At 40.8% G+C, this 27,435-nt stretch overlaps 1 protein-coding gene across 2 annotated transcripts; it reads left to right on the top strand.

Annotated features, from left to right (window-relative positions):
• The first annotated feature begins 1,142 nt into the window (after positions 1-1,142).
• Positions 1,143-27,435, top strand: LOC105102705 (CD48 antigen). 2 transcript variants are annotated; one of them, XM_010996119.3, is made up of 6 exons: positions 1,143-1,239; positions 13,910-14,272; positions 19,635-19,934; positions 21,822-21,932; positions 22,269-22,414; positions 24,464-27,435. In XM_010996119.3, exons 1-6 carry the CDS (start codon positions 1,173-1,175, stop codon positions 24,572-24,574), a joined length of 1,098 nt encoding a protein of 365 aa, XP_010994421.1. In that variant the 5' UTR covers positions 1,143-1,172; the 3' UTR covers positions 24,575-27,435. The 2 variants fall into 2 exon arrangements, with proteins under 2 accessions (XP_010994421.1, XP_010994422.1); XM_010996120.3 differs by having other exon boundaries at positions 13,925-14,272.

Raw genomic sequence — 27,435 nt, forward strand, 5'->3', positions numbered from 1 at the left:
AGTGGCCAATAGGTACATGAAAGTTGCTCATCATCTCTGATCATCAGGGTAATGCAATCAAAATCACAATGAGATATCATCTCATACTTGTTAGAATGGCTGTTGTCCAAAGGACAGGATACAATAAGTATTAGTGAAGCTGTGGAGAAAAGGGAACCCTTGTGGACTATTAGTGAGGATGTAAACTGGTGCAACCACTACGGAAAACAGGAAAGAGTTTCCTCAAAAAATTTTAAAATAAAACTACCATGTGATCCAGCAATTCCACTTCTGGGTATATATCTGAAGGAAATGAAATCAGGATCTCAAAGACATATTTGTCTCCCCATTCCATGTTCATTTCAGTCGAAACATGGAAACTCCTGAGTGTCTATCGATGATGAATGGATAAAGAAAATGTGAGAGATACATATGCAATTCTGCCATAAAAAGAAGGAAGTTTTGCCTTTTGTGACAACAGGAATGGACCTTGAGCATCATATGTTGGGTGAAATAAGTCAGAGGAAGGCAAATAGTCTATGCCCTCATTTACATGCAGGATCCAGAAAAACTGAACTTGTAGAAATAGAGTAGAATGGTCATTGCCAGGGCTGAGGAATGGGGGAGATGGAGACATGTTGGTCAAAAAGTCCGAACTTAGCAGGGATATGAGTAAGTTCTGGGAAATCTAGTGCACAGCTTGGTGACTACAATGAACAGTAAGAACTGCATTCTACACTTGAAACTTGTCAAGAGACTAGATCCTAAATGTTATCATCAGACACACACAAACAGTTACTACTTGAAGGGATAGAGATGTTAACTATCCTCATTGTGGTAATCATTTTGCAGATTATTCATGTATCAAACCATCATTTTGCCCCCCTTAAACTACGTATATGTCGATAATACCTCATGAAAGCTGGAAAAAATAGAATGTTTATGATGGTTCGCTTTGCGAGGTGTGATTTTTATCCTTCTGTACAACTTTGTTTTCCAAATTTTATATAATCAGCATGGATTATTCTTATCAGAAAAAAACACACATTTTAAAAACCTTGTATGTCCTTTGGCTCATCAGGCAAGGAGAGACTCTGGTGTGTGCTGAGAGGATTTGAGAGGAGAGCGCGTGCTGGGAGGGGCAGGGGCGGGGCAGAGGAGGAGCCCGGGTCTAAGGCTGTCACTGGGCAGTCATGGATTCCTTATGCTGCAGCTGGTCCCACATTCAGAGCTTGGTGCTCCAAATCAGCCTCATTCTCGGTGAGTAACAGGACAGGTGGGGCAGTTTCTGGGACGGTGTGGTGGGAGGCTGAGGAGTCAGGTGTGAGGGAGACAAGTGGGCAGCTGGGGCTTGCATGGTATCAGCTTCCTGATTCCTCAAGTTTCTTTAAGGGTTGAGGGAGAGGAGAGAGGGACAAGGGCCCTTCTGGGATGCCTGCAAGATCCTCAGGACAGAAAAATCCTCATCAAAACTTTACTTCAAAAGGCAGTTATTTACCTGGCTTTGCTGGGCCGCTGCTGCTGACATTCCGACCAATGTCTCATCTTCCAGCTTCCTGTTTGGCAGAATGATCTCCATAATCTCAGGCCCTTTTGTCTGTCCCTACCCATCCCCCAGCCTGTTTCCTTCCTCTGTACCCAGGCTGAAGAGGGCAGATGGGGTGAGTGAGGGGCCAGGACAGCCTCCCATCACCCCATCGTTCAGGGACAGCTGAGCTGTGGCATCAACTTCAGAGGTGGGGGAGGCGGGGGAATCGGGACCCCAGTCTCTCATCTGCTGGTGACCTTTACGTGTGGTTACAGGCTGTTTCTAACTCTTCATGCGGGCTGGGGGTAATGCTGCAGATGTTGCCCTGTGTGTGACTTGTGGGCTGGCCCCTTTCCTACTTAAAACTTTTTCACGGTGGAAAGAGGGGCTGAGCTCTGCAGTCAGACCCACACCCACGGGGCCACAAATTCTGGTTCTGCAACATTTCAGCCATGAAATCTTGGGCAAAAGTATATATCCCCTGGGACAAGTGGCTTTACCTTCCTGAGCTTCAACTTCCTCACCTGTAAACCGGATGGAGTAACACCTAACTGAAGGAGCTGTTTGGGAGATTAAGTGAAACCGAGTACATTCTGATCAGCGTCTGGCACAGGGACACAGATTACTCATGTATGTAGTGTTATGTTTTCTATCTTGATGAAAGATTTGCAAATAGACACTGTAAAAGACAAAAAATGGTATTGTTTCCTTGTTTCATAATTGAGTTTTAAACAGTTTAAAAACGGAGGTGGTTTTCCTCTGGGAATCAAGGGGACTGTGGTAACACAGAGATGGAATGCTCCCCTGAGCTCCCTGCTCCCTCCGCCTCCTACACATGGTAAACACTGTAGGAGCCTTTAAAAAAAACCGGTTTCCCCATACAAATCAATAAGAGAAATACTACCACCATCATTGATAACTGAGCAGAGGGTATGAACAGGTGAAGCATAAAAAATAGGTAAGATAAATAAAAATAAAAGATTGTCATCTTCACAAATAAACAAACAAATGCAAATTAAGAAGACTAGATATCATGCTTTGCCTATCAAATTAACACAGTTTTTTTTTTCTCTTTAACGAGAATACTCTGATGGTAATGGGCAGTGTGACAGTCGCTCTCATATATTATGGGAAGCTTTTTATATGAGTAAAAAGCTTATTGGTAGTTCATTCGATGTGTCAGAAACATTTAAACATTTAAAATGTTTATAATTTTTCCTTGGTAATTCCACTTCTGGGATTTACCCAAAGGCAAAAACCTTCATGCAGAAGAATATTATGCACAAAGATACTCCTTTTGGTCTAATAATGAAAAAATTAGAACCCAACAAGAGGGTAAATTACATAAGGACAAATTACAACACAAAGGTGGTGACAATGACTGCTATAGGTCAGCAATGTTGGCTGGACACGTGGGAAGACGAAGAGGACTTGGTTAGAAGGAAAAACAGGAATAAATAACGTGTTAAGCGGCTACCATACGCCAGATCTATACTAGGACTACTATGCACATTGTCTCATTTCAGCCTCACAAGTCACACCTGACAAGTTTCCCATAGGGCTTCCTAATGAGGCAGGAAGGGTCAACGCAATGGAAGCCCCCCTGCTAAGCACCAAGCACTGTGACATATGTTGGGAATATGCTTTACACATAAGCCCCATTAGGTTGGTGACGCTATCCTCATTTTGCACTTGAGAAAACCAAGGCTCAGAGAAGTCAATCGACCTGCCTGAGATCTCAGAACTAAGAAGTATCACTAGGATTAACAGCTCCGGGACCACGTCCTGTCTTAGGCAGCAGAGAGGTGGATGCAAGCTGCACTCACTGCGACAACTGTCTTAACCCTCCCCACCACTCCCGCACACACAACTCTGACCTCTTCGTTACTCTCCTCTCACTACTTCTGGCTCTCTGTTCCTACCCCAGCCTCTAGGAAGATTAATGTATTTGCATTTCTTAATAGGGAAGCAGCTGCTCTTTTTCTGCTCATCTCTATTTGAATTATTTTTCCATTTTCTACTCAACAATGGTAGCACTGTTTCCTGCAGGGCTGTGGGGCCAGCGAGCAGTTCAGGGAGACCCAGTGGGTTTTTTTTTTTTTTTTTTTTCTTGAGACGTAGTTACATCTAGGCTGGCTCTTCTGTGCTCTCAGAGCACTTCCACTGTCTGCTGTTGTGCCATTTGTCAACATCCTCAGAGAGCTGTGTAGGTGGCAGGGTGAAGGGTACACAGGAAGCCACCTCTGCCTCTAACAGCCCTCAGTTTGTGTGCTCTTGACTGCTGAACAACCACTGAGGGCCGGAAGTCCCTCATACAGGATGTAGCTGTTCCTACCTTGCCCAAGCAGGCATCAGTCGTGTGAATTCTCAGCAGACTGAGAGCAAACATAACCAAGGTGCATGGAGTCCTACATGACAGGGGAGGGCAGGGAGCTGGGTGGGTCCCAGTGGCTCTAACCAAGACATTCTTTCCATTCCTTAAACAATGACAAAACAAAAACTCTTTCCTGTAAATGCATCTTGGATTAAAGCAAGTGCTGGGTTCATGATTAATTCGTTTTCATTAACAGTTGAAGTTGACTGAGCTAGTGAATGCTTGTCCTTTATTTAAAATAATTTTAAGACATTTAAAGAATATTGCATCATACCATCATATTTAACTTCAGTTCCTTAAAAATTTGCAAAGGCAAAATGTTATGAATATATATTTATTTGCATGTGTCCTCAAAGCAGGACACAGGATGTGCTGATACAGGAGAGAGCGAAATGACCTTAGTTACATGGCTCTTACCCAGCCTTTCAGCCATTATTAGATTTGGTCCTTTTCCTGCATGTTCTGATGGGTTCTGGAAGTGCACTAGGAAGAGAATTAGAAATCAGAAACCTCGATCTTGTAAGGCTGGTGGTACCAATTTCCCTCTAGTGGGTTTTCTCAATTTCTTTGTAAATTGTGACTTTATCTCCTTGTTCATAGTAAAGAATATTTTCTGTAGCCTGAGAGAAACAGCTTAATAAATTCCTTTAAATATGAGAGAGAGAGAGAGAAACCAAAAACCAAAAACAAAACAAAATAAAACAAAACAAAAACAAACCCAAAAAAACCAAAACCCAAAAAACAACCCAGGAGTCAGGCAGCTCATGAACACACAAGAATTTAGCTCCAGCTTCACAGCTGTGTGACTCTCCTGCAGCTCTCTCCATTAAAGGATTCATCTCTGGAAACTCCCTCATTCCTACCTTTTCCTGAACTCTGTAATGATTTGTTTCCCTGTTCCAAAAACCAAACATTGCTTTGTGGTAACAGACTGTCTCCTGCTCTCGAGTGTTTTGTCTGAAAGAGAACGAAGCCCTTGAATCACTGCCAGCAGCACACAAGCATGATCTAGTGTCTCTTATCTTTCAAAAATCCTCCCTTGAAAACCTAAATACCCAAAAGTGGAAATTGAGAAGCAGGAACTAATCACACATACGAAGGAAATTAAACAAACAAACGAAACTATTTTGCATTAACTGTATACAAATATATTGAAAACCGTGATGAAATAGATAATTTTCTAGAAAAATGTAATCTACCAATACTGAGTCCAGAAGAGAAAGAAAATCTAAACACATCAATTACCTGCTATGGAAACACACTCCTGTGTTTCTCCTCTGCTCTCGCACTGCCCCCACACTACTTCTGACACTGGACATATGAGTTCTTTTCCCCACACCATCAATTTTGTCATTTTCCAGATACCAGCTGAGGGTCCTACAATTTAACTCAGTTTTAACACCCTCTACCTGCTGCTTGTGTGAGATCCCACAGGTTAAATGTCCTGTCCCTTATTCTCTCCCCACCTCAGACACTAGTCACAAGGCCAGGTTGTTAGCTGTGCTTTTGACAGACTGGTTCTAAGTCAGAGATTTCCATTACCTTCTTGTCAGGTTTGATTAATTCGCTAGAGCAATTCACAGAACAATGGGAAATCATTTTACTTTATTATAAAAAGATGTAACTCATGAACAGCCAGATGTACAAGATGCACAGGGCAAGATATGTGGGAAGGGACACAGAGTTTACCTGCCCTCTCCAGGTGCGCCACCCTCCTAGCACCTGCTTCACCAGCTCGGAAGATCCACCCCAGTCCTTTTGGGTTTTTATAGAGATGTCATTATGTAGGCAGAATGATTAAATCATTGACTTTGGTGATTAAGCTCCGTCTCTAGTGCTTCTCACCTGTCAGGATGACAGTGTGTGGGACTGGAAGTTCCAACCTGCTAACAGGATTGGTTCCTCTGGCAACCTGATCCTAAGGAGCTTTGCAAAAGTCATGTCATGAACATAAATTCAGCTGTGGTATAAAGGGGCTTGTTATGAGCAAGATACCCATTTCACTTTTATTGCTCTGGAGCTATATCAGAGCTAGAGCAATAAATGAAAGCAGGAAGTGAATTGCAAAGATTTTAGGAGCTATATCCCAGGAGTAGTGGACAAAGACCAAATATATAAAAGTATATATACACACACACACACACACACACACATACACATATACACACACACACACATACACATATACACACACTGTAATAACACATTACTTTGTTTTAAAAGCAGAGTCAATTGTCTCAGACCTACTCTTTAAAAAAGTAACTGGCACAGGTAGTTTCATAGCTTAATTCTAACCAATGTTTATGAACTGGATGATTCTACCATCACCACTGTAATTTAACTGTGTTAGGCATCCTAGCTGATAAAGCTGATAAAACCAGCTTGATTTAACACTTCATGAAGTAGGCATTCTCCATTCCCAAGAGTCCAGAGAACTGCAAAATAGGGTGGGCAGAAGGAAGCTTTCATAGGATAAAGAGTAAGAAACATGGAAAGGAAAAATAGAAAATGAATAAGGAACAAGAAAATAAGCATAGAGCCTAGAGCTGGCCTGGTGTTTGGGGACTGGCTGACTGGATATTGCAATTTCTGGTCATATGGTACATTTATAAGAAAACAAAGGTTAGCTAAGTTTCAATTTGCTGACATGGCATCCCAGGCAGGAATGGCTCAATCTTGGGCCTAGAAATTTATTTCAACAGACCAGAGAAACAAATGAGGTATAAAAATTTCAAAGAAGAGGGTTATATTATCATTACTTACAAATGATTTAGTTTTTTACTTGAAAAATCCAAAAAGATCCATAGGAAAATTATTACAAATAATAGGAGAACTCAGGAAAAGAGTTGTATACTGAATTAATACAAAGAAATAAATGAACATGTTACATAATACTAATAACTGGGAAGACATGACAGAAAAATAAAATACTTATGTATAAACTTAATAAGAGATGTGTAAGAGATATGTGACAAAGAATTTAAAATGCCATTGAAGAATACAAAATAATTCCTGAACAAATAAAAAATAGCATATTCTCCAATAGGAAAATTAAATTGTAAAGAAATCAGTTATCCTGAAGTTAATCTATAGATTACATGTGATCCTAGTTTTAAAAAATTTACCAACAAAGTTTTAAAAACAAAATACAGGTAAGCAGATTCCTTATATGGAAAAATATGAGGCAAGAATATCCAAAAACATTCTGAAAAATAAGCATAATTGTGGAATAGATCCACCAGACATTAAAACATACCACAAAACTACAGTTATCAAAACAGCAGAGCATCAGCACATTAATAGAAATAGAAAGCCCAAAAGAGACACAATAAATTATTTTGAGACAACTGGCTAGCCATCAGGGAAAAAAAGGTTATATTTGTACCACATGCCTTATACCAAAATAAATTCCACAAGGACCAAAGATTTAAATGCACCTGGAAATTTCCACTTGGAATTGGATAATAGTGATAATTTCACAACACTGTGAATATACTTAAGACACTGAATTAAATGATCAAAATTTTAAATTTTGTGTTATGTATATTTTACCACAATAAAAAATATATCACACACAAAAAGAATTAAATAAAAAAAAGGGATAATTTATTTAATAACCAAGAGTGAGAACGGCTTAAGTATGACAAAGACAGGCACATAAACAATCAAAAACCTCTGTAAGTAGAAATGTTGATAGATTTGACAATATGAAAATAAAAATTTCCTCATGGCAAAAAGGATTACACACAGAAAAAATGTCACAAATTGGGAAAAATAGTATAACTTGTATATTAAAAGGCAAAAAAGGAAAAGTACTTAAATGTTCATCAGTTGGAAAAAAAAGAGGATCAATAACAATTTAATAACATTCTATGAAGCCAGTGCTACCCTGATACCAAAACCAGACAAAGATACCACAAGAAAACAACAGACCAATGAATGATGAATACAGATGCAAAATCCACAATAAAATGCTAGCAAATTGAATCCAAAAGCACATTTAAAAGATTACACACCATTACAAATGGGATTAATCCCAGGAACTCAACTGTGGTTTAACAGAAGAAAATCAGACAGTGTAACACATCATATTGATGGAATAAAGGAAAAAAAAACAGGATCATCTTAATAGATGCAGGAATGGCATTTGATTTAACACTCTTTCATGATAAAAACTCTCAGTAAACTAGGAATAGAAGGAAACTTCCCTAACTTCCTAACTTGACAAAGGGCATTTATGAAAAGCCCACAGTGAAGATCATGTTCCATGGTCAAAGACTGAAAGCTTTTCCTTGAAGATCATGAACAAGAAAAAGGATGTTTGCTTTCACCAGTGCTATTCAACATTGTATAAGAAATCCTGGCCAGAGCAATTAGTCAAGAAAAAGAAATGAAAAGCATTCAAATTGGAAAGAAAGAAATAAAATTATATCTATTTGCAGATGACATGATTCTATCTATAGACAATCCTATAGAATCCACACACATGCAAACTATTAGAGGTAATAAATTCAACAAAGTTGTGAGGTAAAAAAACAATACACAAAAATCTATCATGTTTCTATATGCCAGCAATGAAAAAAATCTGAAATGGAAATTAAGAAATCAGCTCCACTTATGATAGCATTGGAAAAAAATATATAGCAATAAATTTAGCGAAGAAGGTGAAAGACTTGTATGCTGAAAACTACAAAATACTGCTGACATAAATTAAAAAATCACTAATGAATGAAAGACATCCCATGTTCATGGGATATAAGACAATACTGTTAAGATGGCAATACTCCCCTAATAAATCTATAGAGTCAATTCAATCCCTATCAAAATTCCAATAACCTTTTTTTTTTTCAGAAATATAAAAGCTGATCCTCAAATTCATATGGAGGACTCACATTTCCCAATTTTAAAACTTGCTACAAAACTATAGTAATCAAAACAGTATGGTGATGGCATAAGGATAGATATATAGACCAGTGGATTAGCATTGAGAGTCCAGAAATAAACCCAAACATCTATTGCCAAATGATCTTCAATGAGGATGTCAATGTCATTCAGTGAGGGGAAAGAATACCCTTTTCAACAAATGGTGCTGGGATAACTGCAAAAGTATGAAGTTGGATCCCTACTGATGTCATATACAAAAATGAACTCAAAATGGGTCAACAATCCATTGAAACTATAAAACTATTAGAAGAAACATAAAAGTAAATCTTCATGACCTCAGATTTGGCAAAGGATTCTTAGATTTGACATCAAAAGCATGAACAACAAAAGAAAAACAGATAAATTGAACTTCATCAAAATTAAAAACTTTTGTGCATCAAAATATATTATTGAAAATATGAAAAGACATCCTGCAGAATAGGAGAAAATGTTTGCAAAATCATATGTCTGATAAGGGTCCAGTATCCAGAATATATAAAGAACTCTCACAGATCAACAACAAAAAGATAAACAAAACAATTTTTTCATGGGCAAAGGGTTTGAATAGACATTTCTCTAAAGAAGATATACAATTGGCCAACAAGTACATGAAATGATGTTCAACATCACTGGCCACTAAGGAAATGCAAATCAAAACCACAATGACATCAGCCAAATATAAGTGATCTAGGTTCTCTGCATTTTTGTTATGATTTTTTTACTTTAGCCATTCTGGTAGCTGTGTAATGATATCACATTATAGTTTTAATTTGCATTTCCCCAAATGCTATTGGTGTTGCAAATATTTTAATGTGTTTCTCTGCCATATGTATATCTTGTTTGGTGAAATGTTTCTTCATATCTTTTGCCCATGATTGATTTTTTACTGTTGAGTTTTGATTGTCTATTGTATACTTTTAGTTCTTTGCCAGTTATACGCTTCTAAACAATATCTCCAAAACTTGTAGATTTTTTTTATACTCTAAATATGGTAATCACAGAGTAAAAGTTCTTCAATTTTGAAAAAAAGCACGATGAGTTACTACTTCACACCTATTAGGATGGCTTTAATAGAAAAAAAAAAAAAGGAAAATAAGAACTACTAGTGAATATGTGGATAAATAGGACCCCATGCATATTGCTGTTGGGAAGGTAAAGTGGTGTAGCCACTGTAGAAAACAGGCAGTTCCTCAAAAAATTAAATTACCGTATGACCCGGAAATCCCGCTCCTAGGCATATATCCAAGAGAAAATAAACTATGTGTCCACACAGAAACTTGTACACAGATATTCGTAACAGCATTATTCATAGTAGCTAAAAGGTATAAACAACCCAAATATCCATCAGTGAATGAAGGGATAAACAAATTGTGGTATACACGTACAATGGAATATTCAGTCATAAAAAGGGACAAAATACTAGTACATACTACAGCTTGGATGAACGTTGACAACATTATGTTAAGTAAATGGAGGCAGACACAAAAGGTTACATACTGTATGATTACTTTTATGTGATATATCCAGATCAGGCAGAAAGTGGATTAGTGGTTACCAGGGGCTGGGAGAGCGGGAAGAGAGAGTGATCACTTAATGGGTACAAAATATTTTTTGGGGATGATGAAAATGTCTAGAAAGAGGTAGCAGTTGCACAACGTTGGGAATACATGAATTATACACTTTATAGTGTAATTGTATGAGAATTCCACCTCAATTAAAAAAAAAAAGGACATGCACCTGAGAGTATGCTGGTACAATTCTTGAAATGCAACGAAAAAGAACAAAAACTTCAAAAGTTTCCAAAGGGAAAATACTTTGAAAGGAAAAATAACCAAATTTCTCATCTACAACACTGGAAGCTTGATGGCGGTGAAAAAATATCTATACTCTACTTAAAGGAACAGATAGCAATCCACAAATCCTTACTATTCAGCCTCAGTGTCCCTTACTAGCAGGGTGAGAGAAGACATTAGCACTTAAGTAAGGATCCAGAGAATATATCACTCACAGAGCCTATTTGAGGAAAATCCTCAAAAAAGTTGTCTGTCAAACAAGAAGTTAGTCCTAAGAGTAAGGAAAGATAAAGAATACGCACTTGGTAAGCACAGAACCGCACAACAGTTGTAATTAAACCACAGTGGATGACGGTAATGCGACTGGAATTTGTGAATAAGGATTCTTGAATAAAGGAGTCATATTGTCAGAGAAAATGTAATAAATGTCTGGAAATAGAACACTTGACTATGTCAGCAAGACCTCCAAGTTGGAAGGATGTTGCAGAGAGAAGCATAAGATATTAGAAAGCTGTGCAGTGAGCAGAGAATGTGGGCTAGAAATGTTCTGCATTTTCATTCTACTTGAGGTGGTGGTGAGCAAAGAGGAATAAAGGGCAGGATAAGTATTATATGAATATTTTAATATAATAGTGGAAAAATAGGTATATTAAGAAGGTAAGTACTAATGGACTGAGAAGCACTGAAGAATTGTGGAAGTGTAAGAAGAAAAAGAAAAGAAAGGAAGGAAGTCTGACTTTACCTCTCAGCAGCACTGCCCCAGTTGTCCACCCCAACTTCTTGAAACACTTTCCTTCTTTGGCTTTTCTGACCCTGCACTCACCTGGTTTTCCCCACTGGCTGCTCCTTCTCCACCTCTCTCAAAGGACCTGAACACTCTGGTGGTCAGTGCTATGCCCTATTTTCTTCCCTAGCTATCATGTCTCCCTGGGTGATTTTAGCTAATCTCATGGCTTTAAGTAGCATGGCTGTGCTGAAGGCCACATTTCTAGTCTTGACATCTCCCCTGGGCTTCAGACCCAAACCTTATGGCCTAATTAACATATGTTCTTGGAAGCCGACGTGAATGTGTCTAAAATGGAATTCTTATGCTATGCCTACCTCACCCCAAACCTGCACCTACCCAGGTGTTAATGACAATTACAGCTCAATAAATGTGACCCCATCTGCCCAGATGCTTAAGCCAAAAATCTAGAAGTCATTTTTGACTCTTCCTTCTCTCTGACATCCAGTCCACCAGCAATCTCTATTATTTTACCTCCCAGTTTTTTCTGAATCTCCCCATTTCTTCTTATCCCCTATCACCATCTTTTCTCACTTAGCCTTTTGCAAAAGCCTCTGAATTGGAGTCCCTTTTCTTCCTCTTGCCCTCCTACAAACCATTCTGCAAACACTATATATTCTAAAATGATCAATGAAAATGTAAATCCCATGGTATTACTTGGGTAAAAACTATCTGGCAACTTCCTGTTGCATTTGGACTTCATTCAAACCCCCTACTCACCCTATAAAGTCTTTCTTGCCTCAGTCTTCTGTCTTAAGATCTCTTCTTCACTCCCTCTGCTCCAGCCACATCTCTTCGTTCAGTCCCACCTGTAGGTCAAGATCACTTCTGCACCGGAAACTTTGCACATGCTCTTTTTGCTGCCTGAAATAATTCATCCCATGCTGTCATGATTCAGGACTCAATTGTCACATCTTCTTAGTAGGCTTTCTTGATGAACACCCACACCTCACACTTCCATCAAACCACCGGTATTCTATCACATTATTTTAAGTCTCCATCACACTTCTTGGTTACAAACAACAGAAATCAACTGACTGATTAAATATTTATTTATTTTTATATTCTATTTATTTATTTGTTTTTTAATTGAAGTGTAGTCAGTTATAATGTGTCAATTTCTGGTGTACAGCATAATGTCCCCGTCATGCATGTATATAAATATATTTGTTTTCATATTCTTTTTCATTAAAGTTTATTATAAGATACTGAATATAGTTCCCTATGCTATGCAGAAGAAATCTGTTTTTTAGCTATTTTTATATGCAGTGGTTAACCTTTGCAAATCTCAAACTCCCAAAAGGAGAGCAGTGGCCCAAAGACCCTTGAGGGGTCCAAGTGACCAGTCTTTGAGATGACTCATCCAGGAGCCACACCTTAAGTTGTGCCACCAGAGCTGGTCCAGGAGAAGCAAGTCTATCACTCCTGATACAGACACCACAGCTTACATCCCAACGCCACTGTCTCTGGACCGTTCCCTGCCCCAGATCTGCTGCCACAATTGCCTCAGGTGACGAGGTGGCTGCTGCCATTGTTGACAGCACAGATGCAGTAGTCCTCCTCTCTTCATGTCACTAGCTTCTGTTTGAAATTCTGGGTAGGTGCATCTGATTGGAGGAGCCCAGGTTATGTGCCGTCTCAGCTGCAAAGGCAGCTGGGAGGGTATCTAGCATCTTGGATGGGCTTTGCATCATAAGGTAGAAAATTCCATGAATAAGACAAGGAAGTTCAGATACCAAGCAACAGATAGGAAAGCTGTGCCACATCTTTTTATTTTTTATAGCACTTACAACTGCCTGAAGTCACTTGTTTTCCCTGCTTTTTTAGAAGTCTGCCTCACTAGAATGGAAGTTCCATGAAAGCAGAGACCTGATCTGCTTGTTCACCATCTCCAGCAACCTCAAGGGTACTAGCTCATCAAACATTTATTGACTGAGGGCTGGCTGAGCACCCAAAGGGGTAAAAATTTGTATCAAATAAGTAGTTTCAAGAAAGAAAGAAGAATTATATGTCAAACCATGAGGTGGTCCTATAATACTAGGACTGGCCAGTGATATATGGATTTGTTAATTTAGGGGGTTATTGGTAACTCAATTAAGAGCAATTTCAGAGGAATGATGGCCAGAAACCATAAGGCAGTGGGTTGAGGAAGACATAGTGGTAGCAGAGAAAGCTGAAATGATTTTCTTCTGGTGTATACAAACAAAGAGGGGGAAGTTGTACTACCATTTATAAACTTCAGTATTTTCAGATTCTATTTCCTAGAATTAGACCAAGGGGCATACTGAGTACAAGCTGCCAGGAAATGAAACAGCACGAGCATGGGAGGGTGACAGACATGTGCCTGAATCAAAACTGTCAGCTTCTAGGCAAGACCAATGCCTAAGCACGTTACCTCTGCAGCTTTGTTCCCATGTCTGTAGAAGTGGATACTTCTCTTTTCATAAATGTAAAATTATTGTGATGTGAAACAGACAGTAGATCAACAGCATAACGTTTGCTCTACTTCTTCTTTCCCCTAATCTTAGCTCTTCCTTCATCAGGTTCCCAGACTGTCAAAGACCCCAGCTCCTCCTGCACATCGAAAAGGACTGTGGGGGGATCTGTCCAGCTGCAGCTGAACTCTGCTTTGTATCCTAACATCCGAGAGATCGAGTGGAAGTGGGATTCTGAGGATGATAAACCACAGCTGCTGGTGTCCTGGAAGCCTGATGCCTCCAGTCCTGATTGGTATGAATTTGAAGAAAAATACAAACACAGATTCAGCCTAACAAGGATGGCTTCCTTGAGCATCAGAAATCTCACGATGGAAATGAGTGGACTATATATAGCGAACATCAAATTCCGCTCAGGAAAATCCCAGGAAGAAGCCTTTAGACTCTGTTTATATGGTAAGGTGTGGGACCATGCCCCAACCATATTTTCCAACAACCAGTTTATCTAAAGTAAATTAGTCTAAAATCAGATGTTTAACACCTGCCCCCCCCTTTTCAGGAGTTTATAATATCTCTTTGGATGCCCTAAAAATAAAACTAAATTTTAAAAATTACATCTTAGAAAAAACTAGATAAATTTCTTAACTTCCTGGGCCCTCTTCCAAATCCCACCCCCAACTCTAGGGACCCACGCACAGCTGGTGGAGGGAAGGTCCAGGATACTGGGTGGGCTCCAAGGCTCATGAGAGACAACCCATGGAAGTCTTAAAGCAGGGTGATCACTTTATAGCCTCTCCCAGGAGCATAAAATTGTAGAGGCTCACCCAAAAGTATAAAAAAAAGAACTTTCAATTATAAAATACTGCAAAGTTAATTATTAGAAATATACAATTATATCCAAAATGTCCTTAATTCATTGGTTCAAAACTGATTTAAAAATTCCTAAGTGACAAAAAAAAAAGTTGGCAAAACTGAAACAACAAAGCTGGACATCAAAAAACATGAAGAAAAGACACTTAAGCAGGAGTCGAGTGTTAGAACTAATCATCAGGTAAAATGCTTTTAAATCAGTTGACCTGAAGTCCAGCTAGAGAGAGCTCGGGACAAAGCTCTGTCCTAGACACAAGTCAGAGATCCAGAAAAGCCAGCCTCTGCCCCCTGAAGCTCCCAAGCCAACGAGGAGCTCAACACCCTCCCTGGGGAAGCGGAGAGCTCAGGGCAGACAGTGCGGTGGGGAAAGCAGGAAAAAAGGGAGGAGAGGGAACTCAGCCTAGGGGTATCCAACCTGTCAGAGCTCTCCCCATCGGTCCTCTTTGCCTCCACCCTCTGTCCCCTCTGCTTGGGTTATCCCAGCAACCTCCTAACTGGCTTTCCTTCCTCTGGTCCATTCTCTTTCCCAAATTATCCTCCATACAGCTGATATTTTGATGTTTTTAGGCTGGAATTCTCTTCCTGTTATTCCCCTGCTTAAAACCAGACAATGCTCTGGGTCTCCATCCCCCATAGGATAAACGGCACTCAGGAAAAGAAGTTTAACCCTGCACACAGGATCTGGTCCTTGGCTGTCTCCTCAGGCTCGTTTCCCGATGCTTTCCTCCATGTGCCATGCTCCAAACTTTCTACCCTTCTCCTCGCCACCAGGCCCTCTCCTTCTTGACATATGCTGGTGGCTCTCTGGAGAGTATCCATCTCCCACACATTCCCTGAACCACCAGCACCTTCCCTGCACACCTCACCTAGTGGGAGCAGGGGAGGGGTGAAAGACTCCAACAGAGGGAATTGAAAAGCTTTATAAGAAGAGGCTGGGTTGACTGCGTTGACTCCCCAAGCTGGGGTTTCCGGTCGGCGAAGGATGGAGAAACACATCAGTGGCCTCCCTGGTCTCCAGCTTCTGATTCCTCAGCTTGTCTCTCTCTCCTCCTAGGCTGATAAATTCCTGGCAGAGCTATCTGAGCAACATCATACGGGTATAGTCTCATCCTGTCTCTTTTGGCAGCAAGAAATGGAAGCTTATTCAAATAGGTCAATAAAGAGTGTTTTCACGGTAAAGGTGCATAGGTCTCTAGGAGGAAGAGGAATAAAGGAGTTCCTTTTGTGCTCATGGGAACTGGAAAGCTGATGGGCTTTTGTCTTCTGTCTGGCAGGGATCGTGTACTCTCTCACCTTTGCTTTCAGTGTCTCTCTCCCTTTCCCGTCGGCTTTTTTCTCCTGGGCTTCTCCACGTGGTAGGGAACATGGCCTTGTGCAGCTGTGGGTTCCATTCAAGCAGACAGCAAAGGGAGTTTCCTGGCTCACTCCACCCAGGGAATTTCTAAGGAAAGGCACTTAGTGGTTGGGTGTGGGTTGTAACGTCACCCTTAGACGGGTCACTGGCCAGGAAAATAGCATATTATAATTGTTAAGCCCTGGGACCTGCGTCCTCCGTTGGAACCAGGGTCAGGGTGCTTTGACTAACATGTCAGTACCACAAGGTTGGAGCAAAAGAGGAGTTGTTAGAAAAAGTAAAGGTGCTATTAGCTGGCTTCCCTTTGTCTCGCCTTCCATTTTCTGGCATTTTCTGGCAGCCCACCAGGGCCCATGTTACTCTCCCAGCAACACCTGCTCGCACCCCATCACCTGTACAGATAAGCGCTCATCTCATCATCAGACAGCCTCCATCCATTGTCCCAGCCGTGTTTCTAGCCAGGCACATTGCGCCTCAGATACAGCCCCCACCCTCTCTCTCCATTACCTCGTGGCTTTCAGAGCTGCTATGTCCTAAGAAAAGGCTTTTCTGATCCGTATTAAATGGATATTTCCAACTGAAAGTTCTTCTTCCTAATTCTTTTATGGATCGAGTTTCTCTCTGTCTTGCTCTACAGTTATTTGTGTGGGCTACTCTCCACTTGAGAGCAGGGCTCATGCCCAACTCTTCTTGGCATCTGCCTAGTGTTCTGTACAGCTCCCAGGAGGCATTCAGGAAGTAATTTCCAACCAAATAGATGTAAGCAATTTTTAAAGGATATCTACAGAAACACATCTAATTCTTCTAGGATTTTTATTATTCAAGTCTGATTAATATTCCTTCACCTACTGAAAAGAGCATAATAAAAGTTCAGAAGAACCACATGCTGAGTGAATACATGCCTCAGGGCATGTACTTCCTAAATGCCTGTCTGTGCTTCATGACGCTTTGTAATAGTCATCCCACTTGGTTTTATATTTCAGTTATTATCTGTTCATTAAATCAGATCTTTTAAAGAAGTGACCTAAAAATGTCATTTTCAGTGAGTCTTGGGAAGGGCCCACAAATCTGCATTTTTAACAACTGCCCCAGATCAAGGGGGCAGATCAACTATAACCACTGGTAAATCCAGCCCAATGTCTGATTTTTATAAATAAAGTTTTATTGGAACACAGCCATACCCATTCTTTTACATGTTGCATTTGGCTGCTTTCTTCTTCTCATGGCAAAGTGGTGTAGTTGTGACAGAGACCATATGGCCAGTGAAACCTAAAGTATTTCTATCTGACCCTTAACTCTTTTGCTTACCCCTGCCCTAGATGATTCTACCGACACAGCTAATCCATGTAACTTTACAGGGTTACAGTGAGGATTAGATGAGTTTATGTAAAGCCCTTGGAGCTTTGCCTGGGAATAGATACCTTCTCAATAAATGCCAGGTGTGTTTTTCTGTTCATCTGCTAATAGAGTAAATTATACTAATAAATATCATAATTATATTATCCTTGCATTCCTATAATAAACCCAGCTTGATCATGATGTATTGTGTGATTATATTTGTGAATATTTAATTTAGGAATTTTAAAATTCTTTATTTGTAACTGACATTAGTCCTTAGATTTGTATAATTGTATTGTGTCTTGTTTTGGTTTTGGTATTCTTGTCTGATGTGAGTATTAAGTTAAACTGTCCTTTCAGAATGACCTCAGAAACATTTCACCTTTCTAAGCTCTGGAACAGTGTATATAACACAGGAATTGTCTTTTCCTTGACCATTTGGTAGCACTCACTCTAAAGCCATATGCACTCTGTGACCTTATAAGGACAGATCTTTTCCACCTTCCTCATTTCTTCTAAGAACTATGGGTGTATTCAGGTTTGCTGCCACTTATTAATAGGATTTTGATCATTTACATTTTCCTAGAAAAGCATCTTTTCATTTACCTTTTCAAATTTATTGATATGTAGCTGTATATTATGTTTTCTTACAATTAGTAATATATCCTCTTACCTGTAGTTATGCCAAATTATTTATTCCTAAAGACATTTACTCACAGCTTTAATTTTTTAGTAAGATACCAGTATTTTTTCTTTTGACTGGTCTTTTAAAAAAATCAACTTTAATTTTGCTGAACAAATCTTTTTTATTGTTATCTATGCACACAAGTTAGGAATATGTTTGACTGAAATTAACATTGAACTTGATTTTTAAAGGCTTAAGCAAACAGGGAATTATTTTTCTCACATAATAAGAAGTGAAGAGATAACTTTTGCTGGGATCCACCTATCTGCTCAGCACTGTCCCTGGGGACAGAGGCTCACTCCATCTTTCTGCTCTGCATCCTTGGCACAAGCTTTTTCCTCATGCTTGTTGCCTCTTGGTCCAAGATGGCTGTTGCTTCAGACATCGTTCCAAGATAAAAATAGCAAAAGAGAGAAAGACACGGGGAAGAATCTTTCTTGTTTTGAGGCTTTCTCTTTTCAGGAGTGAGGATCTTTCCTCTCACCCAGAAGAGTTCCCCTACTTTATTGGTCAGAACCAATGCAGTTGTACAAAAGACTAAAATTGAAGAGTAAGCTTTCTAGATTCATAATAGTCAAGACAGTGAGGGAGGTGGGACTGAGTGCGGAATGAGCGTCCTATGAGATTGGCCACCTGGCCATTAATGTCTGTTTTTACCTATAGTTTATCCTGTCTTCTAGTCTATTTAGGCCTATCTGCCATTGGAAGGTCATCCATGGAGTAACAGTGAACTTGACTTACACATTTCCAAACCATGTTGTTAGGTCCATATTTATTTAACATATTTCTACTTGGCCCACTTAATGTTTTTTATCTCAAATTTTATTTGAGACTCTTGCCACACCGTGACTCTTGCCACACCTGCAATCGTTTTGTTGGCCTTTTCCTCATCTATTGTTTTTAATCTTTCTGTGTCATTAGGTGATGTAACATACATCTGGCTTTGCTTAATCTGGGTCTTGCTTTTAATGGAGGATATAATGCATTCAAATGTATTTTTTACGTGTATGGACCTATTCCAGACATTTTATTTAATGTTTTTTATTTATATTTTTTCTTATTTTTTTCTTGCCTTTTGCTTGATTAATACAGTTTTCTTTGATCCAAATTTCTCTACTAGCTTGGAAATTATACAACGTTGTACATTTATCCCACTGGTTATTAAACTTATATCTTTACTTCAACATTTAATCAATATATTTTTCATTCTCTGAACAAAACAAGAGGATTAACATGTTTTTCCACTGTATTCTCAACCCTTCTCATGTTTTCTTTACTATATATACAATAATATATATGACTATCATATATATTAATATCACATATACACCTAATTATCATATATATCATGATAATTTAGTTATCTAGACTTAACTTAGCATAGAAGGGACTCAACTGTCTACCCCAGTGCTGGGAATCAGAACCTTTTAGGCCGGGGGGGAATAGGTTCCTTCCCCAGACCTATAGTTAGAAACTTCCCACAACTGCATCATGTAGCTGAGAGCGGTGATCTACTTGGCTGGGCCTCCAGTCCTGAACCTCAGTTTCTCTTTTGTCCCCTCTTACCCTAGAGCCCATCCCTGACCCCCAGATCCAGATTCATTCATCATCCAACACATCAGGCTGGTGCAACATCAGTCTAGAGTGTGAGATCCCAGGAAGCACAGAGAACCTGACAGTGACCTGGCTGAGCCAGGGCCTCCCCAGGGAGCTGGAGCAGAGAGGGCCACTGGGGCCAGCCCCCAGCTCCAGGAATCTAAGCCTGAGTGTGCCTCTGAGCCACTTCAATGGTCACCTCACCTGTGTGGTCAGCAACCCGGTGGATGAGAAGAACACAAGCTTACACCTGGAGGACATCTGTCCGTGGAAGGGTGAGTGTGATCTGCTGGGAAGGGTTATGAAAATGAGCTGGCAGAGAATCGGGGAGGGCAAGACTGGGAGGACTCAGGGAAAATGGTGGGACGAGGAACATTTTAAGGCAGTTTATATGATGCAACTAAAAAGTCCCCACCTCAGTGAATGACCACACGCTCATGATAGCCTTCAAACCTGCAAGTCCAAAAACTGGACCAATATATGGAGACTAACACATCACCCAGGACATCAGTGTGGGACTGGCACGTGGACACCCCTTTTCAGCATGGAGGATCCTGGGATGCTGAGTTAGACATCAGACCCAAGCAGGGAAGGAGAAGGATCTGAGGAGTAAGGACTGAGGAACCTCAGGGCACCCTGCTCGCAGCCCTGGAGTGCTTCTGTCCCCTAGACTCGGGCCCCCTCCCCTAGTCCCTGGAGAGCTGGAATTGCACAGTGGGTTTAGGTTGATAGATGCCTGTCTTTTGCTGCATACCAGACTTGCCCTTTCAAAAAATGGTTACATGAACCATGAGTACATGAACCACAGCTCAACCCTCTTCTGAGCAGCGTGAGCACCTGCGGTCACTACGACCAGTTACCACACTACCCCTATCAGCCTAGTGGGTTGCCTCACTGCATAAAGGGACTACACAGGGTAGTTTAGGGGGTGGGAGTCTTTATAAAGGAGCCTCAGGCCCAGGTGTCATCAAATACAAATGTTTCTTCTTTCCGTAGGAGTACAGAGCAGGAACAACTGATGTAATAAAGCAGGTTTAATTACCAGTTGAGTTGCCCCATGCCATCAACGCCCTCCTGACCTCTGCTTGCTCACTGGGGGCTCTCATCTGAACAGTCTCTTCCTTCTCATTTCCTTACTTACTCAGTATTCACCCCACACACTCGGATTGAGTGCCTGCTAGTTGCTGGTGGGGGGAAAGCTCAGTGAAAAATAAGATAAGCCCCTGCCCTCAAGGAACTTACAGTGCAGTGAGGGCTTCACAGTACACTGGCTATGTGATCCCGGACAAGTTAATTTCTGTAGGCTTTCAATGATATAGATAATAATTGTATCTATTTCACAGGGCTGTTGTGAGAATTAAAAGAAATAATCCACATAACCCTATCAGTGCAGTTTATGACAATTAATGTGTCAGCAATTATTAGAAAATAGTTCAGAAAAGAGGAGGATAAATTTCTAAATATAAAACCAGAAGTTAAATGCTAAAGTTGGGAAAAATACAAAGCTTATGGTTCAAGCACAAAGAAAAGAAGGAAGGAAGGAAGGGAGGGATGGGCAGAGAGAGAGAAAAAAACAAAGAAAGAGTAAGAAAGAAAGAGAGGGAAAGAAAGAAGAAAAGGGAAAGAAAGAAAGGAGGGAAAGAAAGAAAGGAGGGAAAGAAAGAAAGGAAGAGAGAGAGAGAGACAAAGGTGAGTAACTGCTGCTAGAGTTGGGAAAGGCACCACAGAGAAGGGATGGGCCTTGAAGGATGAATAAGAGTTTTCTTGTGGCATTGTGCAAAAGACATTCCAAACAGAGAGAAGAACATACCCTGAGATCTGGTGACCCCAGAGTCTTTTACCCCTTCTCCCTCTTAGAATATATTTTTCTTCTGGGAGTCTGAGAGGAGAAAAGAGGCAGACTGAGGGGATGAACATTGGCACATGCAGCTAATGGGTGCCTCTGAGGTTCCTGTGCAGAGATGGGACAGAAAGCCTGGTAGAAGAAACATTAAGGTGGTAGTGGCTAGTGTGTAGAGAGACTAGAAAGGAGGAAACCTCAGGGCTGCATCAAGGATGTACACTTGGGATACAGGCCCTGAGCCAGGGTAGTCCCACCTCCTCCCTGTTGCCTACCCAACAAGCCTGACTGAGGCAGATCTGACACCAGTCTTTGACTCCAGGTTCTTTTCAGAGCAAATGGCTTTGGAGAGGCATCCTTCCCACAGTTCTGATGGTGATCCTCGGGGCTGGAGTGTGGATCTGGATGAGGAAGAAGATGGAGACTAGGAGAGGCAGGTGCTGGGTAGACCCTAAGGGGAGCCCTGGGATGGGGGGGCCCTAGGGATGGGAGTGGATGGAGGAGACTCCAGGGAGGGGGGCAGGACAATGAGCAGATAGAGGCTCATTGACCTCTCCTGTGAACCATTCCTGGTAGAAGGCTGAGGTAGAGCAATGCTGGGGGCAGGAGCAGCATACATGCCCAGAAAGGAAGGGGGGTGGATGGCAGGGACAGGACAGGGTCTGGGGCCTGATCTAATGACTCAGAGGGCAATGGCTGCCCTTCCACAAGGGCTGATGAGGGGTCACCTCAATTCCATACATGCTCCTTGAACATGTGCTGCATACAGGCGAGTCCACTCTCCTGCCAGTAGTGCCAGCCTCTGCAGCTGCTCCTCAGGCCCTTCCCACAGAGGAATCTGCTGACCTGCAGACTGGTGAGGCCAACAGCCACGACCCTTTCTATGAAGAGAGCAGCCTCCTGAGACACCCTAAGGTGGGTTTATGGGAATCAGATCAGGTTGACTGACATATGCTCAGAGGCAGTGAGTCCTGGGAAGCCCAGAGTATTCTGTTCTCTGTTAGGCTCTGGGTCCAATCCTTGCTTTGGACAATATGGAGGTTGTGCTGGGTGCTCACAACATCCTGGGAGCTGAGGTGCAAAGGGAGGACACCACTGATGGGGAGCATGCCTCACTTACACGTCCACAACCTCATCAGATCCCCACTGCCACCCAAGGAGGAGGGATGGCAGAGCAGAAGAGGCAAAAGTGTAAATGACTGGGTTTCTGGTAGATCCTGCCATCTATATAAGACTCAAGGAAGTGTAAGTAAGCCACACTAACAGGGCTTGGATACAGGGCAGGAGCATCAGGAAAGGCTCCTTTTCCCCTCTCCCCTACCTGGAGTCCCTCTCCCTCCTACCTTCTTGAGGTCCTGCCATTAATACCATTTCTTTCGGTAAAGCTTTTTTTTTTTTTTCCCCCACTGATGAGATGCCCCTGGGAGAGTATCTCATGTGGCTATTGGCCCTTAGTTGGAAATAGGTGCTATGGTCTCAGATGGGATGATTTGACCAAGGGGAAGATCTGGAGACAGGACTGGCAGGAGGAGGAGAGGACACTTAAGGGACTTCAGTGGTTCTGAAACTGAGCTTGCATCAGAAACCCCTGAAGGGCTTGGTGAAATTAAGGTTGCTGGGCCCACTCCTGGGGTTTTTGACCCAGTGATACTTCTGGTCCTACCCTTTGAGAGCTTCTAGGCTAAAAAAGAGGAGAAGCAAGTAGAGCCGCTGTCAGGATGCCTAGGAGTAGCCAGTAGCCAAGTCCTTTCCTCTCCCATCCTTTGACTTCTCTGATGAAGGAACAAAACACCAGGACCTGGTTCAGTCCCAACAGGTTATAGTGAGGGAAAGTGGGACACTAAGGAAACACTTGGACTTATCAGAGAACCATAACAAACACAAGACAGAATGGGGTGTCCTCACCCCCAGCCCAGTGTTCTGTGCACTGTCCTAACTGCCTCAGTGCCTGCCACATTGTGACTTCCCATGTCAGTCCCTCTGAGTTATGTCTCTATATAACCTGGACCTCAGAGGACAGGAAATAGGTCGTTGTGATCCAACCCCTAGTATTCTGACCAGAGAAGTGCAGGAGGGGAGCAATGTGTGGCTTTGGGATAGAGAAACAGATCAGGCCACATCTGACCCAGAAGCTCAGGCCTGTCCTGAAGCCCCTGCCACCTCAGTCTTTGCCCTTGGGGAGTTCCTAGTCTGATGGAGAAAATAAATTTCCTTCACAGAGACAGGGAGCTAAGTGCAGAAGAGAGATGGGATGGCATGAAGAAGAAGCTGGAGAAAAGGGTGTAGGACCCAGCTCTGACACTGACTTCTTGATCAACCCTAGAAAATTACTTTCCTCCCAAAGTCTCAGCTTTTTCTTTTAGAAAATGGGGATTACAGTAATAGTACCTTACACTTTCCTGATGCTTTTCAGTTTTTCAAAGCACCTTTGCAATGATATCAGTCAAGGTGATTCACAAATGTGTTTAACAAACATTTGTTGAGTGTCTGCTGTTCCCTCTGGGCTACAGAAGTCAACAAAACAAGAAAAATCCTTGTTAGAATATACATTCTAGGTTGAGGGAGGGGAGGATGACAAATCAATGAGCGAAATATGTGGTGCTAGGTGATGATGAATGCCAGGGGAAAATGAAGCAGCAAAGGGAGGTGGGGGAGGGGGAGGGCGTGATTTTAACCAAGAAGAGAGAGACCCTGAAAGAGATGAGGCAGTGAGCAAAGTTGGGGGGGGGTCTTGGAGTGGGGAGAGAAAGGTAGCATCCTGAGTAGAAGACAGAGCAAGTGCAGATTCTGCAGTGCTCAAGGAGAGGTCTGTGCTGAAGCTATAGTTTGGGGAGTTTTCAGGACTGAGTGCCAGAATTAAATGGTTAAGGACAAGAAGCTCATGAAGAGATGTAGTTTGACTGACTCTTCCACCTAATGCTTAGAAATTGATGAGACCATGCCTAAACTCTGCTTGAATTGTAGAAAGACACGGAGAAGGGCACCTGCCACTCACTTAGCCCTGAGTGTCCTTTGGCCATCTACACTGTCTATGAGAAGATCAGGACAAGCCCAGAGCTCCAGGAGGATGCTTAGACCACGAAGACACTGGGGTATTGAGGGGCCTTGGCAAGATCTGCCCCATCCTACCCTTTACCCCTGGGTCCCCAAATATCCCTCCTTAAGGTGGAGCTGGGACTAGAGCCCAGGTCCTTCTGATCAATCTCACTGAGACAGCAGAGCAGCATGAACTGATCCCCTGGGCTCCCCACCAAAATTTTCTCACATCACAGATTTTGGGTGGTGACTCTGCTACTTAAATATCCAAATATGAGAAACAAACCCTTCAGCCTTCAGCCACACTTCTGGCTGTGACCCACTTAACCCCATTAGGGAACACTCGTGGTCAGGCAGGACCTGCTTAGGGGACGATCAGAGGAGACAGATGGTTTCCTATGACAGGGAGGGTCCTGGGCCCCTGAGAAGGATGGGCCTTGGGTGGATGCCCCTCAGGATCTCACCACCCAGCTCACTACCCATGAATAGAGAGAAGAATGGCCCTTGACTGTGGAAAAAGCAAAAAGCTGGCAGATACAAAGTTCAGGGCCAGCTGTGCTGTTGAGTGGAGTGGTGGAAAGGGAAGGAAATAATTTTTTTGAGCTCCATTACCTCCTAGACTTCATTCTAGGCACTGGAAATGTACTATCTCATGTTCTTAAAATTCAAGTAATTCACAGACTCTTGTTTTTATTACATAATATGTGTATGCAGCACAAAAGTAAAAAGACATGTCTTGTTGAAATGATGTTGGATCATTTTGTTGCTATTAAGATGGGATCTTATTCCCATTATATATTTTAACCCATTGATTAAAATAATGCATACAAAACATATATTAAGTCAAGTTACTAAATTTCTGTACTCTTTGAACAGTATTTCACTGGGTCCCTTTTAATTTGAGGGTAAATAAAAATATTAAAAACAAGCAATTATAATTTTTGTTTCCTGCTTTTTTATTTTTATGCCTCACTTCTTTCTCTTGACTAACTGAATTGACTAATACTCCTAAAACCATGTTAAATAATAGTGATGATAAACAATATCCTTGTATTGTTTCTCACTTTAATATAAATGCTTCTAGCATTTCTCCATTAGGCATGATTTTTTTTTGGTTATGATATATTTGTTGTATCATGTTAAGAAAATATGCATTTATTCTTATTTTATCAAGAGTTTTACCAAGAATAAAATGTTAAATTTTATTGTTTCTCTTTTATCATTTGTGAAGATATCATATGGTTTTCTTTTTTATCTATTAATAATATGTTAATAGATATCTTAATATTGAACCATCCTTGCATTATTGGAATAAATCCTAGCTGATGTATTATTCTTTTAATGTGCTAGTGTTTGATAATATTTTTATTTGGGATTTCTGCATCATTATTTATAAATGAAATTCTCCTATACTTTTTTTTTTATGCTTTACTTGGTCAATTTGGTATTTGTGTCATGCTTATTAAAGATCCCTTTTATCCTCATTTCTCATAATAATTCAATTAAAATTTGCTTTATAGTAAAAAAAATTCCTCTTAAGAAAATAATTGTCATTACTCAGTGTTGATTAAATTTTTATTATGTTATTTAAAGATGTATCAACATGAAACCATGTATTTATGTCTTATGCTATAGCTTTTATATTATAAACCAAAAATGTATATAAAGTAACTGAAAATAAAGCAGTAAAACAATGAAGCAATGATTATTCAAATTAATATTCAAACATACAACTTTAATGTAATGTGATGAGTGGTTTTGTTTTGCTGAAACTAAAACATTAATGTCAATATTAAGAGGAAAAACCTGCAGGTTCACATCAAGTCCTGTTTTTAAGTTATTATTTTTTAAGTTGAATACAGAGAATGCTACTTCAGATACACTTTTTTTGTACAGCATGTAATTAAAGTTTTTGTTTACTAGTTCAGAATAGTCAACCTCATCTTAACCAAAACTCAACCAGGTGATAATTGATACATCTCTAAAACTGTTTCATATACCTGAAAAAAATTAACATTGCAGCACTATTGAAATCCCCATTGAATAAATATCTATCTATGTATTACTGGAATCATACAATAAAAAAGGTCTTCATTGGATATCTCCCCGTGTAGCGGGTATTTACCACTTAACTACTAGTGAATTTTACAAGTCGGTGCCACAAAGATAGAATCCCATACCTCTGCCTGCAAGTCAGATGTGCCCCTGATGGCTACAGAGCAGGAACTTTTGAACGTGACATGCCTGTTTGAGAGGTGCTGAGGGCAGAGGGGGGCCAGGTTGCCAGATGCCAATTCAGTGAATGAGCAAGTCATCAAAATGATCAAATCTATCCATTTACCAGAAACTCCTTTCTTTTAACTATGTATAAAACTCAAAGCAATTCATATTGGATAGAATGGTTTAACAGTTTTTGAAGAGTTCTGAGGTTTTAGTTGACAGGTTTTTGTTATTTCTTCCTAAGATCACCTTAAGCAGTGTCCATGTTTCTCTACCCAGCTCCCTGCTGGAGACAGAAAGGGAAGTCGGTTCACAACACAGCCTGGGAGGGGAAGGTTAGGGGGCAGAGAGATGAGGAGACTGACAGGCAGAGGAGGGGATACAGGCTAGGGGGCCAAGCTGAAACCAGATCGCTGGGGTTTTTGCTCCCCAAGGTTCTCACAGGCTCTGGTAATCCATCTGATTCAAATTGTTATGAGTTTTATTAATAGCTGAAAGATACTAACTAATATATAAAAATAGATAAACAACAAGTTTATACTGTATATCACAGGGAACTAGATTCAATATCTTGTAGTCACTTAATGGTGAAAGAGAATATGAAAAAGAATATATGTATGTTCCTATATGGTTGAAGCATTGTGCTGTACACCAGAAACTGACACATTGTAAACTGACTG

This window comes from Camelus dromedarius, chromosome 23 (assembly GCF_036321535.1).
Source record: "Camelus dromedarius isolate mCamDro1 chromosome 23, mCamDro1.pat, whole genome shotgun sequence".
Lineage (NCBI taxonomy): Eukaryota > Metazoa > Chordata > Mammalia > Artiodactyla > Camelidae > Camelus > Camelus dromedarius.

What these genes read in the sequence shown, in the direction of transcription:
- LOC105102705 (XM_010996119.3), top strand. Translation starts at nt 1,173, where the DNA reads ATGGATTCCTTATGCTGCAGCTGGTCCCACATTCAGAGCTTGGTGCTC. An exon ending in CCAAATCAGCCTCATTCTCG is followed by an intron (nt 1,240 to 13,909) that starts GTGAGTAACAGG and finishes CCCTAATCTTAG; the next exon opens with CTCTTCCTTCATCAGGTTCC. An exon ending in GGACATCTGTCCGTGGAAGG is followed by an intron (nt 19,935 to 21,821) that starts GTGAGTGTGATC and finishes CTTTGACTCCAG; the next exon opens with GTTCTTTTCAGAGCAAATGG.